Source organism: Lepus europaeus, chromosome 3 (assembly GCF_033115175.1).
Source record: "Lepus europaeus isolate LE1 chromosome 3, mLepTim1.pri, whole genome shotgun sequence".
Lineage (NCBI taxonomy): Eukaryota > Metazoa > Chordata > Mammalia > Lagomorpha > Leporidae > Lepus > Lepus europaeus.
The window spans coordinates 37,402,935-37,416,268 of NC_084829.1; the positions used below are offsets into that span (position 1 = coordinate 37,402,935).

Genomic DNA, 13,334 nt, shown 5'->3' on the forward strand with positions numbered 1-13,334 from the left:
GTGGGGGGCGGGGGGCGGTCCCAGTGCCCATATGCGCTCCTCAGCCCGTGCACCCAGAGGGCACACGGAAGGCCACCTTCTGCCCACGCTCCAGCTCAAGGCTGCAGCTAGAGTGGGAAACCCCTCAGCCCTTGCTCCCATAAGCAGAGGCCCTGCCTCCCCGTGGGGCTGGGAGCCAGCCACGCCTGCGTCCGCTGGTGGCAGCTGTCCACGCTTACCGAGGGCCTACTCTGCGCCAGGGTCCACACTGGTTGCTTTAAGTGCGTTATACCCCGTTTGCTTCTCCCTCCACCACCACAAAGTAGGTCATTATTGCCTCTAACTCAGTGGAGAAAAGTACAAAAATCACAGATAGCTAGGATCGGAACCGGGGCGGCCCAACCTTTCACCAAAGACACGGCAGCTTCCTCCGTGCTCCCAGAAAGACCTGCGTCTCGCTCAGTCCTCCGGGGGCAGGGCCCGTGGCGTTCCTTCCTCTCGTGTGTTCAGCACCCAGGGGTGTAAAGCAGCTGCAGTTCCGCCGAGGGGACCATGACTTCGCCCCTTGCGGATCGGTCCACCCCGCCAGCAGACTGCAGAGCCCCCACAGCTTTTGGCCCAAGCCCCCGTTCCCGAGAGCAAGCAGGCTTTTGCCAAGGACTCCAAGGGGAGTGGACTCCACTCTGGTCCAGACCCAAGGCACCCAGCCCTCCCTGAGACATTGTGTGAGCCGGGCTGGGCCTCCAGACACAGCCCCTGCCGCTCCACCCCAGCCAGGGTGGTGCTTGTGTGGGAAGGGCTTTAAATCCGGCTGCCAGACCCCTGGACGGGAGAGGCGGAGAGGGCTGGCCACCATGCACAGCTCCTGCGGTCTCCCGGCACTTCTGCTGCCGCCGCTGCTACTGCTGGTGGCTGCCACAGGCCCCGGCGGAGCCCTCAGCGACGATGAGAAGCGTGCGCTGGTGGAGCTGCACAACCTCTACCGCTCCCAGGTGTCCCCGCCCGCCTCCGACATGCTGCAGATGGTGAGTGCCGCCTGCGACGGAAGAGGCGCTGGGTGTCCCTGGTCAGGGACAGGGCTCCTGGCATTATGCAGCTCCCAGGGCCACAGAGACAGCCCGCTGCAAGATGAGGAAACGGGGCTTCACAGGGACCTGCTTGGGCTCACACCTGGAAACCTGGGCTTCCCGCCATAGTGACCCTTCCCTGGCGCTTCCTAAACTTCAGGGCCCCTCACCCCTACCCTTGGGAGGGTTAAGAGTTCTTAGCCTTTGTGAAAGGGGTCTTTGCAGGGATGAGGAAGGCAGAGTGGTGGGAGGGGCCGGGTACCTGGGGGAGGAGGGCTGAGCGCGAGAAAGCAGCAGAGAGGGCTCCAGATGGCACGTTCGAAGCCTGCCTTGGTCTCCCACAAGCCCCGCAATGCGCGGCAAGTCCTGTCATCTGGCTGGCCCTCAGTTTCTCCACTGTAAAATGGGCTTGTAAGCGGAGCTACATAGATATCAACACAGGTTGAGTCTTACAGATATAACATTGAGGATCCTCCAGAGGATCTCAAGAAAATACGCACACAGCATATGTTTAGATGAAGGTCGCCAGCGTGTAAAAGCCCTAACTGTACCCTGCTGAGACCTGCAAATGTGGTGACAGCCGCGCAGGTGGGCAGAGGGGGACAGCGACCCCACGGCAGGGGCAGGCGGGAGGTCTGTGCTTTCCCTGAGAGGAGACAAAGCCTGCCCCTGCTCCCCAGCTGGACTCCCCAGCCCCTCAGGTGGCCTGGGAGGCGGCTGGGCAGGGTCCCAGGGCCCTGTAGCCGGTGCTGGAGAACACAGCGGCAAATGTGCAGTCTGAACCCTGAGCGGTGACCTTGGCTCTGCCTGAGCTGGCCGGCCCAGTGATTCTGGGTGGGGCCTTCGCCCTTCAGAGCCCCTGTTTCCTGAGGGTGCACGGGTCTGGCCCTCTTGGTCGGGGGCCCGGACACTCTGGAAAGGGCTCTGCAGGTGCACCCATCACCGCTGCGGGCAAGGCTGCCTGGGACTTCCGGCTTGTTCCAGCACTGCTCACAGCCCCCTGACTGAGGCTGGGGCTCGCTCACTGCAGGATCTCGGTTTCCCTGATGCCCTGCGAGTCTGGCCGGCTGGGGCTGGGGGCCGCAAAGGCTGGAGCTGCTTTACCTTGGACTGTGGCCGCGCTCTAGGAAGCAGTTAGGGTCCAGAGGGATGTGCCACTGCCTCCTGGGAAGTGATACAAGGAGGGACTGGGAAGCTGGGAGAAATCATTTCAGGACTCGGGCTCAGCCTCAGAGAGTCTGCAGGCAGAGAGTCTGGGCTGGGTCACTTTCTGGCTGTGTGTCCTTGGCCAACTTACTTAACCCCTCTGTGCCTCAGTTTCCTACTCTGCAAAATAGATGTTAACAGGATTAAAGGAGTCTGTAGCATAAAGCACCTAGAACAGGGCTGGCACACCATAAGCGCTCAGTGTTCACTGGCACAGCAGAGGGAGAGGAGGCGGGGTGAGGCAGGTGGGAGTTCCCATGGACCCTCCTCCCTCTCCTAGGGCTCCACGCTGCCTCCCAGGAGCTTCAGTCCTCCTTGAATTGGATTCCCTGCCTCCCACTTGCCACAAGCCTGGCTCAGTCATTTCTACACCCAGGGACTCTCGGGTGGAATTCCACTTGTACACCCGAGAACTTCCCTACCTGCTCCCTGCCTCCGGCCTCTGCTACCACAATGAACTTCAACCCACGGGCCTGACCCTGCTCAAATTCCTCCGATGGCTCCCATGGGCTCAGGAGAAGGCCCCGGCTCCTGGGCAGGCTCTGTGTGTTCGGCCCCTGCCTCCCTGCAGCCTCCTCTCCTGCTCAGCCGTTCTCCTCCGGGAATCTGAGCGGCTCCTCCTCCCTAGCCCGAGTCCCCGCTCAGGCGTGCCTTCTGCTCTGGGGGGCCTCCCCAGCCACTTGTCTTGTGACAGCTTGCTCCGTGCCTCCTTCCCCACCCTCAGGCTTGGCTAAACGCCTCCTTTGGTGGCCTTAGAGCACTCGCTGCGTATCTGCCATTTACCACGTGCCGCTCCGTGACGGGGTGAACGTGGGCTTCTTGGTCCTCACCGTCGGCCCAGGGCTGCCAGCCCAAGCCTCAGAACTGTTGGATGCACTTGCTGCTCCATGGTGACCATGTGGCCAGTGGTGGGCAGGCCCACCACTCTTGCAATTCCATGGGGACCTCTGCAGATTGACCAGGAAGCCTTGAGCCCCAAAGCAGGAACTCACCAATGGCAGGCCTTCAGGCATTCTGTGAGAATGGAAATTAACAGCCAGGCTTGGCAGGGGGACTGCTTCTAAGCAGCGTGGTGTCTCAGACACCCAGAGTTGGCAAATATTTGTTAAGCAGCTATTATGCGTTGGGCAGCTACTATGCCCTGGCACTGCACTAGACCCTGGGGACACTCCTGCCCTGCCCTGCTGGAGCCCCCGGGTCATCCCAACTCCCTGCCCCTCCTGCTCCTTCCCCACTTCCAAATCCCTACGATTGAGCGAACCTTTCCCCAAGAGGGAAAGGGACTTAGCCACAGTCACAGCAGTGGGGCCACCCCAGCCCAGCGCTCCCAGCCCCACCCCAGTCAGCCTTGAGTGGGTGGGGAGTCTGGCTCCCACAGCTGGCTGGGCCCCCAGAGGGTGGGGCGAGAGCTGCAGCCAGGCCATCCATTTCCAGGAGAGGCCAAGGACAAAGCTTAATGAGCTCCAGGCCTTGCTCCGCAGTCCTCTGGGTGGGATGCACGTTAATCCCTCCTTCCGCCCACACACAGCCTGTCCTCCCTGCCAGCAGCACCTCCCAGGGCCCCTGACCCAGAAGCACCCCTCCCACGCCTCATCCGCAGCCCCCCGTGGGCATCACTGCCATTGGGGTCCCACAGTTACCGGGGTACCAATGCTGTGACATAGGAGCCTCACGGGAGGCACTGATTCTCTTGGGGAACGGCAACTTGATAAGAGTCAAGAGCCCTTAGGACCTGTACCGGGGAGGGGAACCCAGAGGGGCTGGGCTGTCCCAAAGGGGCTGTGGGAGCCTGGGAGGCCCGTGGAGAGAGAAGGGGGCGTCTCCCACGGCAGATTTACGGCGGGGGAGGGGGAGGAATGAACTGAAACTCAGTATCTCCCTGAAGGGGTAGGCAGGGCCACCTGCCCGACACCCCACTCTGTTCCAGCTCACACAGCTAGCGAAGGGTCCCAAGTCTGAGCTGGAGGAGCCCTCTCCCTCGGAACCCCCACCCCCACCCCACCCAGCCCATCCACAGCAGAGACCACTTCCAGCTCCTGGCCAAGGCGCAGCCCGCTACAGGAGGGTGCCGGGACGAGGGCTACAGGAGGGTGCTGGGACGAGGGTGGGGAGTCTTGGACCTCCAGAAGCCCGCAGGCCCCCTCAGCCTCACCTCCTTCCCGTGCCTGCCCCGCAGAGATGGGACGAGGAGCTGGCGGCCTTCGCCAAGGCCTACGCCCAGAAGTGCGTGTGGGGCCACAACAAGGAGCGCGGGCGGCGCGGCGAGAACCTGTTCGCCATCACCGACGAGGTCGTGGACGTGCCTCTGGCCATGGAGGAGTGGCACCACGAGCGCGAGCACTACAACCTCAGCGCCGCCACCTGCGCCCGGGACCAGATGTGCGGCCACTACACGCAGGTGCGCGCCCGGCGGGGCGGGGCCTCGTGGCGGGGCGGGGCCTGCCTCGCCGACCCGGGAGCGTCCTCCCTCCTAGACCCCGCACCGTTTGCAGGTCACCCCGGCCTCCTGGCACTGAGGCGGCCCGGGCCTAGGCTCGCCGCAGCCCTGGGCCCTGGCCTAGTTTGGCTGGGTTGCCACCTCCCCTCTTCCCGCTGAGCTCACGGTGGCTTTTTGTCTGATTTCCTGCCAGGGACTGGTAAAGCAAATAGGTGATTTTGTTTGTCTGCTTTTTATTTGCTTTTTTAAAAGAACAAATTGTCACTGAATAAAGGTTTCAAGGAACCTTCTGGCAGCATTTCCTGCCTTTTACTTTTTTTTTTTTTTTTTTGCTTATGTCTGGCTGCTTGCTGCATTTTGAAAGTCTGAATTTTTTAAAAACAAGATAGCAAAAACAACTTAATAAGAAACTTCAGTATACTTGTTTAAACATAATTTTTTATTTGGAAATTATTCCAAACTTTTCAAGGGGTTGCAACAATAATAGTACAAACAACATTTTTCCGAACACAGTTGGGAGTAAATGGCCAACATAACCTCCCGTGCCCACTACAAACAAGGGCATTCTCCTGCCCAGCGCATGTGAGCAGCACAAGGAGGAAACTAGCACTGATCTACTGCTCTTAGCTCATCCACTCGTGCCTAGGGTCTGGCCCACGTTCACACACCGCGTGGTCGCCTCAGATAAGGGGTGGCGTGTGTGTAGGAGACTGAACAAGAGTGTGATTGAATGCTTGGTCTCCCAGGGCTCACGTCTTGTACGAACCAAAACATGACAAACAAAAGAAAAAAGAAACCATCTTCCCACCCACATCCACCAATTCCATTTTTCTGTGCCTCTGCCGGGTGCTATTTTTAACCCTAATCTTTAGGGAAGGAAATCAACACAGCACCCACCCAGGTCAGGAAGTTTCGAGGCCGAAGTGCCCTCCCTGTCCCCTTCCCACCCGCCACCCTGTCGGCAGGGACTCGCTCCCCGGGGACTGCTGTCTATGCCCAGCGTGAGTCCTCCCAGCTCCGCCCTGGCTCTCTCTGGGGTCACCAGCTGGGGTCATTCCGCCTGGGACCCGGGAGGCTCTGCTGATGCAGAGGCTGCTGGGTCTCACCCTCACGGCTGTAAGGATGATATTTTATGTCTTAGACTTGAATAGAACTCACAGGGCGAGCAGACCCCTGCCCACTTGCGATCCGGAGGAAGTCCCCCCCCCTTTCAAAACGGCTCCCCCTGTTCCCTCCCCAGGGTTTTTTCTTGTTGCTGATGTCCACGACTATCGTTTGGGATGCGTTCCTTTGAGAGTACCCCATGGCTCACACGCAGTGCCGGGGCTCTGAAGCTGGGGGGAAGAGGCCCGGCGAAATGGAACGTGTGGCTGGCAGGGGGAGACGCCGCTCGAAGGCCGGTGCAGAGGGGCAGCGGGCGGGGACGGTGCCCCCCGGGACGGGGCTGAGCTCTGGCCGCGCTCTCCTTCAGGTGGTCTGGTCTAAGTCCGAGAGGATTGGCTGCGGCTCCCACTTCTGTGAGAAGCTCCAGGGCGTCGAGGAGACCAACATCCAACTACTGGTGTGCAACTACGAGCCTCCGTGAGTGCGGGTGCGGGTGCGGGTGCGGGTGGGGGGCAGAGCCCGCGGAGGGCCAGCCGGGCACAGCCTCAGGAAGAGGGAGCTGGGAGGGCACCCGACGCAGGGCGCTCTGTGACCAGGGGACAAGGGGATGGCGGCGGGGAGCGCCTGGGTCCCCTCCAGCAGCGTTCTCCTCGCCCCCTGCAGAGGCAACGTGAAGGGGAAAAGGCCCTACCAGGAGGGACCCCCGTGCTCCCAATGTCCCTCCGGCTACCGCTGCGAGGACTCTCTCTGCGGTGAGTCGGGGGCCGGGGCTGGGCGCCGGGGGAAGCGCGACCCAGCGCAGCTGCGGGCTCTGCGCCTGCGCGGGGGCGGGGCCCTCGGTGGCTCGCCCCGCCCTCTTCGCGCAGCCGCGCAGGCGCCCGCTAGTCCCAAGGGACCGAATCTCGTTGGCGAGCTCCCTGAAGAGCCGGCGCGGGCCTGCCTTGTGGGCGGGGCCAGAGCTGCGGCGGGCGGGGCCTGGGTGGGCGGGGCCCGAGTGCGGTGGGCGAATTAGGCGCGGGAATTCGGCCGGCGCAGACCCGGGAGAAAGTGGAGGTGTGCGTGCAGCGAGTGCTGGCGGAGGCCGTGGGTCTCGGAGCAGTGGCCGGTAGTAACATTGGCGGTGAGGGACGCGGCCCCGCAGGTGTGTGTGCGGTTTTGGGTGTCCCGGTAGGACCCTGGATCGCCTCGCCTTGGCGGCAGTGAGGGAGGGCCGCTAGGGTCCCCCTTGCAGCCCTAATGCCGGGCCTTGTCTATCTTATCAGAACCCATCAGAGGCCCGGAGAAGGCTCAGGATGTGCCTGACTCGGTCACTGAGGCCGCATCCAGCCCGGCAGCCGGAGCCTCGGGCGCTGGGAGAACGGGTACCCCTGCCCCGGCCGCGGAGGTCGCAGGCTCGCCGGCCACCGAGGCTCTGCCTGCTGCACACACCAAGGCCCCATCTTCCTTAGCAACCACGACAACCCAGGCCGCGCCTACCATAGCAACCAAGGTCCCTCACCTTCCAGCAACTCACAGCCTGCCCTCCTTGGAGGAGGGGCCGGTCACCTTCCCCGGCACGACCCAGGCTCCCAGCCCCCAGTCGATGCACGCAGTGGCCAGCGAGACCACCACACCCTCCCTGAGCCCACAGAGCTCTCCGTACCCCAGCGTGTCCCTAACAGGGACAGACAAGCCTCTGCCCCAGGCCCAGGACAAGGCAGAGCCTGAGGCCCGTTCGCCTCCTTCCCGTGAGGTCTTGGCCTCAGTTTTTCCAGCCCAAGACAAGCCAGGTGAGCTGCAGGCCACACTGGACCACTCGGGGCACACCTCCTCCAAGTCCCTGTCCAGTGTCCCCAATGCCTCTGCCATCGCTAACGCCACCGGTGGGCGTACCCTGGCCCTGCAGGCATCCTTGCCAGGTAAGGCCGGTAGCGTCTGTGCTCCCTCCCTGCCTGGCGCTACACTGTCGTTGTCAGCATCCTGCCCCCAGCGGCATGTGGGGCACGCACTCTCCGAGTGGGAGCTTCGGCCCTGGCTGCCGCCCCCACCCCTTGCATGGTGTGGTGGGTGGGAGGTCAGGCACAGCTGTCAGCCAGCTGAGGCAAAGCCACTTCCTTCCCACAGGTGCACAGGGCCCTGAGAAGCCGGGCATGGAGTCGAGGATGAGCTGGGGTCACGTGTGGGGCCCTCTCCAGCCACTGCTGCTGCTGCCTCTCCTGGTCTTGGCTATGGTGTTCTGAAGGGGACACCACTCAGAGGCAAGGCCTGCTGGGAGGCCTCACGCCCACGCCGATTGTCTTTCTCCAAGGCAGAGGCCACAGCTTCCTGGGCAGGTCCTGCTCTGTGGCTCTGGCTCAGCAGTCGCCCCTTGCCCCGCTGGCTTCCGGCCAGCTTCCAGGCCAGCACTCCCATCCCTGAGGAGCTGCCCCCGGAGTGGTGCCCGTGCCCCCGGGGAGTCCGCTGTGGCCGGCTGCAGATTGTGCTGCGCGGTGCTCCCGTGGACTCACGGGCCTGTGCGCTCTCCTGGAGCCAGAGCATCCGGGACTTCCCTGGGGACCGGACCCTTGGTCTATCCCAGTCTCCCTGGCCTCTTCCTCAAGCCATCTGCGTCCAGGGCTGTCCCAGAAGTGCCTCCTGCCTCCCCCAGGACAAAGAGGCCAGCTGGCCTCCTGCCATGTCCCCACACAAGAGGCTTCTTGGCCGAAGGCCCTCTGGGAGGGAAAGGCTACAAAATGTGTGCCTCTTCCACGGTGTCCTGGAGGCGCCAGGCCTGGCCGCCCGGGGTGACCATGGCCCAGCAGGCCCCTCCCAACTGCCGCGGGGGCTGGAGGGTGGCAGGGATCTAGGAGCCCCCTGCTGCTAGGCCTGGGGCTGTCCCCGAGAGCCTGTGTAGCTGGGTGGGGGGTGATAGGCAGATAAAGGACAAGCCCCACGCAGGTGGGGTTCTAGGAATGGTGGAGCTGGGGGCAAGGGAAGGGAGGAGCCCCTGGCTCCCGAATGAAGCCTGAGAGTCCCTGGAGTCTCGATGCCATGCAGGCAGGGGCCGGCTCTGAAGAGGTCAGCCCTCCCCTACCAACCTGTGCCCACTCCTCCCCCAAAACGCTCCACACCCTCCTCCCCCAACACTTTCCCCCCACCCAGATACCAGCAGGATAGGGAGAGAGCCAAGGCAAGGCCAAGGGCGCTGGACTGACCCAGCTTCCAGGGCCACCAGTGGGGCTGGGCCAGGTTTGGGGCCCAGGGTCAAGGTCCCTGACCTCTGCACAAAGGTGACACTGCCCAGTCTGAGACCCCAGGTCAGAAACAGACCACAGGGCAGGGCTTGGAGGGTCCTGAGAAAGAGTCCTGGAGACCCAGACACTCGCCCGGGGAGCAGAGCCGGATGGTACAGAAGAGCTGGGGGCCAGGAAGGAGTGTGAGTGTGAGTGTGTGTGTGTGTGTGTGGCGGTCAGCTACAGCGGGTGGCATCTATCTCCAGGTCCAAGCAGGAGGGGCAGCAGGGTCCAGGTCTCTTGACCTTTAGCCTAGGAGGTCACTTCCCTCTTCTTTCTTTGTGTATTTCTTTGTTTTCCCTCCAGCTCCATTAAAAATAATCCCATAACATTCACCCGTTTGGTGTCTGCAACTTCATGTTTTGTAATGTGTTCATTGATTCACAATTTCAGAACATTTTCATCACCCCAAAAAGAAACCCTATACCTGTTACAGCCACCCTCCCCATCTCCCTTCAACCCCACCCCTGCCAAAAGCAACCACTAATGTACTGGCTGTGTATATGGCTCTATTCATGTAAAGTCTTGACAAATCATATATTGTGTGTGACTTTTTGTGTGTGCCTTTTCACTTAGCTTATTTTCAGGGTTCGTCAATCTTTTAGCAAGAATCAGACTTTTTTTTTTTTTTAGATTTATTTATTTGAAAGGCAGAGTAACAGAGAGAGGAAGAGACACAGAAGGGGAGAGAGAGAGAGAGAGAGAATCTTCTGTTCTCTGGTTCACTTCCCAAATGGTCACAATGGCTAGGGCTGGGACAGGCTGAAACCAGGAGCCTGGAACTCCATCCAGGTCTCCTGCGTGGGTGGCAAGAGTCCAGGTACTTGGGCCATATTCTGCTGCTTTCCCAGGTGCATTAGCAAGGAGCTGGATGGGAAGCAGAGCTGGGACTTGAACAGGTGCTTTGATATGGGATGTTGTCATTGCAGGTGGCGGTTTAACCCATTATGCTACAACACCGACCTCAAGGACTTTACTCTTTATTGCTAAGTAATATTCCATCCTATGATGTACATCTTACTGAGTCACTCATCAGTTGGTAGACATTTGGGTTGGTGCAGTCTGGAACTGTTGTGAATATAATACCATCATAAACTTTCACATTCCAGTTTGTGTGTAAACCTAAACTTTCAGCTTTCTTGGGTATAAACCAGGGGGTAAAATTGCTGACTCATATGGTAACTTTGTTTAATTTTTAAAAATCAATTTACTATTTTGAGAGGTAGAGAGCTTTCATCTGCTGGTTCACACCCTAAAAGCCCCCACCAGCCAGGACCAGTGGTTCGGGCTGCAGCTGGACACCTAATCCAGGATCCTGCGTGTGGCAAGACCCACCCATCACTGTTGGCCCTCGTGGTGCACATTAGCAGGAAGCTAGAATGTGCAGCAGGGCCGGGACTCGAACCCAGACACTCTAGTATGGAACACGGATGTCCCAACTGGCATCCTAGCTGCTAGGCCAAATGCCCACTGCATATGTCGAATTTTCTGAGGGACCCCCAGACACTGTTCCAGAGTGGCTGCACCATTTTATACTCAAGGCTACAGTGAATGAGGGTTCCAATTGCTCAACATCCTGGCCAACTGTTACTGTCTGTCTTTTTTAACACAGGCATCCTAACAGGTAGTAATTGTATTTCATTGTGTCTATGTGTGTTAATATTTTATTTTAAAGGCAGAGTGACGGGAGAGGAAGCAAGAACTTACATCTGCTGGTTCATTCCCCAAATGCCTCCAACAGCTGGGACTGTGCCAGGCCAAAGGCAGGAGCCAGAAACTCCCTCATGGGTGGCAGGAGCCCACGTACTCGGTCCAACATTCACTCACCCCAGGCACATCAGCAGGAAGCTGGATCAGAAATGGAGTAGCTGAGACTTGAACCAGGGGTGCAGGTGTCCCGGGGGGGGGGGGTGGCTTCACCTACTGAGCCACAATCTCCCCCTCCCCACTGTGGGTTTTGATTGGTGTTTCCATGACTAATGACGGCAAACATTTTTTTTTTAAAGATTTATTTATTTATTTGGAAGTCACAGTTGCAGAGAGAGAGAGAGAGAGAGAGAGAGATCTTCCATCCGTCAGTTTATTCCCCAATTGGCTGCAAAGGCCAGAGCTGTGCCTATCTGAAGCCAGGAGCCAGGAGCTTCCTCCAGGTCTCCCACCTGGGTGCAGGGGCCCAAGGACTTGGGTCATCTTCCACTGCTTTCCCAGGCCATAGCAGAGCTGGATCAGAACTGGGGTAACCGGGACTTGAACTGGCGCCCATATGGGTTGCCAGCACCGCAGGCGGTGGCCCCACCCGCCATGCCACAGTGCTGGCCCGACATCAAACATCTTTCCATGAGCTTATTGGCTATTTACTTTCCATCCAAGTCTTCTGTGTTTGTCTTTTTACATTGAGTTGTAGTTCTTTTATGTATTCCGGAGACAAGTCTCTTATCAGATACATGATTTGCAAATATTTTCTCCCATTGCATGGGTTGTCTTTTCAGTTTGTCTTGATGGTATCATTGAGCACAAATGTATCACATTGTGATGTCCTGTCTATCTGTGGTTTATGCTGTTGCTTATGCTTTTCATGTCCTATCTAAGAAAGCAATGCTTAACCCAAGACCACAAAATGTCTACCTACTCCCTTCTAAGCCTTGTTTTCAATTCTGACGTCAATGTCTGATGTGTTTTCAGTTAACTTTTTATGTGGTGTGAGTTGGGGGCCACCTGGTTATTTTGCGTGTCTCTGCACCTCTTGTTGAAAAGATGAATCTTTCCCTATTAAACTGTCTCAGTACCTTTCTTGAAATTCAAATCTGTTGTCCCAGAATGTGAGTACTCTCAATTCTATTGTTTATCCCGTCATTGTCACACTCCTGGTTACAGTAGCTTTGTGCTTAAGTTTTCCCATCAGGACATGTATGTCTTCCAGCTTCGTTCTTTTTCAATATTGTTTTGGCCACCCTGGGTCCCTTGCATTTCCACAGGATCAGCTTGGCCAACGTCTGCCAAGTCAGCTGCCATCTTAACCTTGCTGAGTCTTCTGATCCATGAACTTAGGTGTCTTTCCACTTACTTGGTTCTTCTACAGTTTTTTTCATCCATGTGTTATAGTTTTATTTAAGAGTTTGAATTTTCTATTTTGTTATAAGTGTTCCTAAATTTTTAAGCTATTTTAAGTGAGATCGCTTAATTTCACTTTGCATGTCCGACGTACAGATACATCGATTGTTGTGTGTTAACACATCTTGCAGCCTTACTGCCTTCGGTGAATTCTGTAGGATTTCCTATGCAACAGATTGTGCCACCTGCGGAGACGCTCTTTCTAATCCAGGCAGCTTTTACCCCATTTTCTGGCCTACTTGCCCCGCCAGACCGTCCTGTACAATGTTGAATATGAGTGCACAAGGGACATCCTCATCTTGCTCTTAGGGGCCATTCAATAGTTTACCAGTCTAATCCTAGTTGTGTGAGTTTTTAAGATGTATTTATTATTTCTTTGAGAGGCATAGAGCTCCTATTCATTTCAGACTCCAAATGCCCACGATGGCCAGGGTTGGAGCCAGGAATTCAATGCAGGTCACCCATTTGGGCGGCAGGAGCCGCCGCTGCTGTTTCCTAGGGTCTGGGGAAGCTCCCCTGTATTCCCGGCGTTCACTGTTTTTATCATGAAACGTGTTGACTCTTGTTAAATACTTTTTCTGTGTCTTCTGAGATGATCCTGTGGGTTTATTCTTTATCCTGTGGACAGGGTGCCTAACATTAATTGATCTTCAGATGTGAAACCAACCAGCACTCCTGGGGAGCCCGTATACCTTTGGGTCTGTTTTCTGGAGCTGGTACTGGGGCCCAGGGGTGGGCAGGTGTGGAAGTTCCAGAGTCAGGAACACCTGTGGAGGCCCAAGTCCATCCTTCCAGGTTTCAGGGTGGGCTCCGGCCTGCCTCCTGCTGTCGGCCAAGGGCAGTGTCACCCAAAAGAACCTCCCCAAGCTCAGGAGCAGTGCCCTCCTGGAAGGTCTGTTTGGGAATGCAGGACATGATGTCCAGACCAGGCTGTGACAAACGGGGCAGGAAGGGGCGGAGTCAGCACAGGCTGGGGAGGATGCCCAGGCATGGCAACACAGCGTGGGGGCTCCCGGCCACGGTGGACGGGGTCTCCTCCTCTTGCACTGTCTTCTGTGGCTCCAGGCATCTGGGAACTGGTGCTGACACGAGCAGAGGGGACCAGCACAGGCCACCACTGCCACTTCAGGCTTGATTACCATGGGGTCCCGAGAGGCCTGAGGCCCTGCTAGGGCTGAG

General features: G+C 58.1%; 1 protein-coding gene across 1 annotated transcript; it reads left to right on the forward strand.

The window, feature by feature from the left end:
• The first annotated feature begins 830 nt into the window (after positions 1 to 830).
• Positions 831 to 9,574, forward strand: PI16 (peptidase inhibitor 16). Its single transcript, XM_062186035.1, has 6 exons — positions 831 to 1,004; positions 4,429 to 4,650; positions 6,161 to 6,270; positions 6,457 to 6,545; positions 7,056 to 7,691; positions 7,897 to 9,574. The coding sequence occupies exons 1-6, from the start codon at positions 834 to 836 to the stop codon at positions 8,010 to 8,012; spliced, it is 1,344 nt and encodes a 447-aa protein (XP_062042019.1). The 5' UTR covers positions 831 to 833; the 3' UTR covers positions 8,013 to 9,574.
• The last annotated feature ends 3,760 nt before the right edge of the window (positions 9,575 to 13,334 follow it).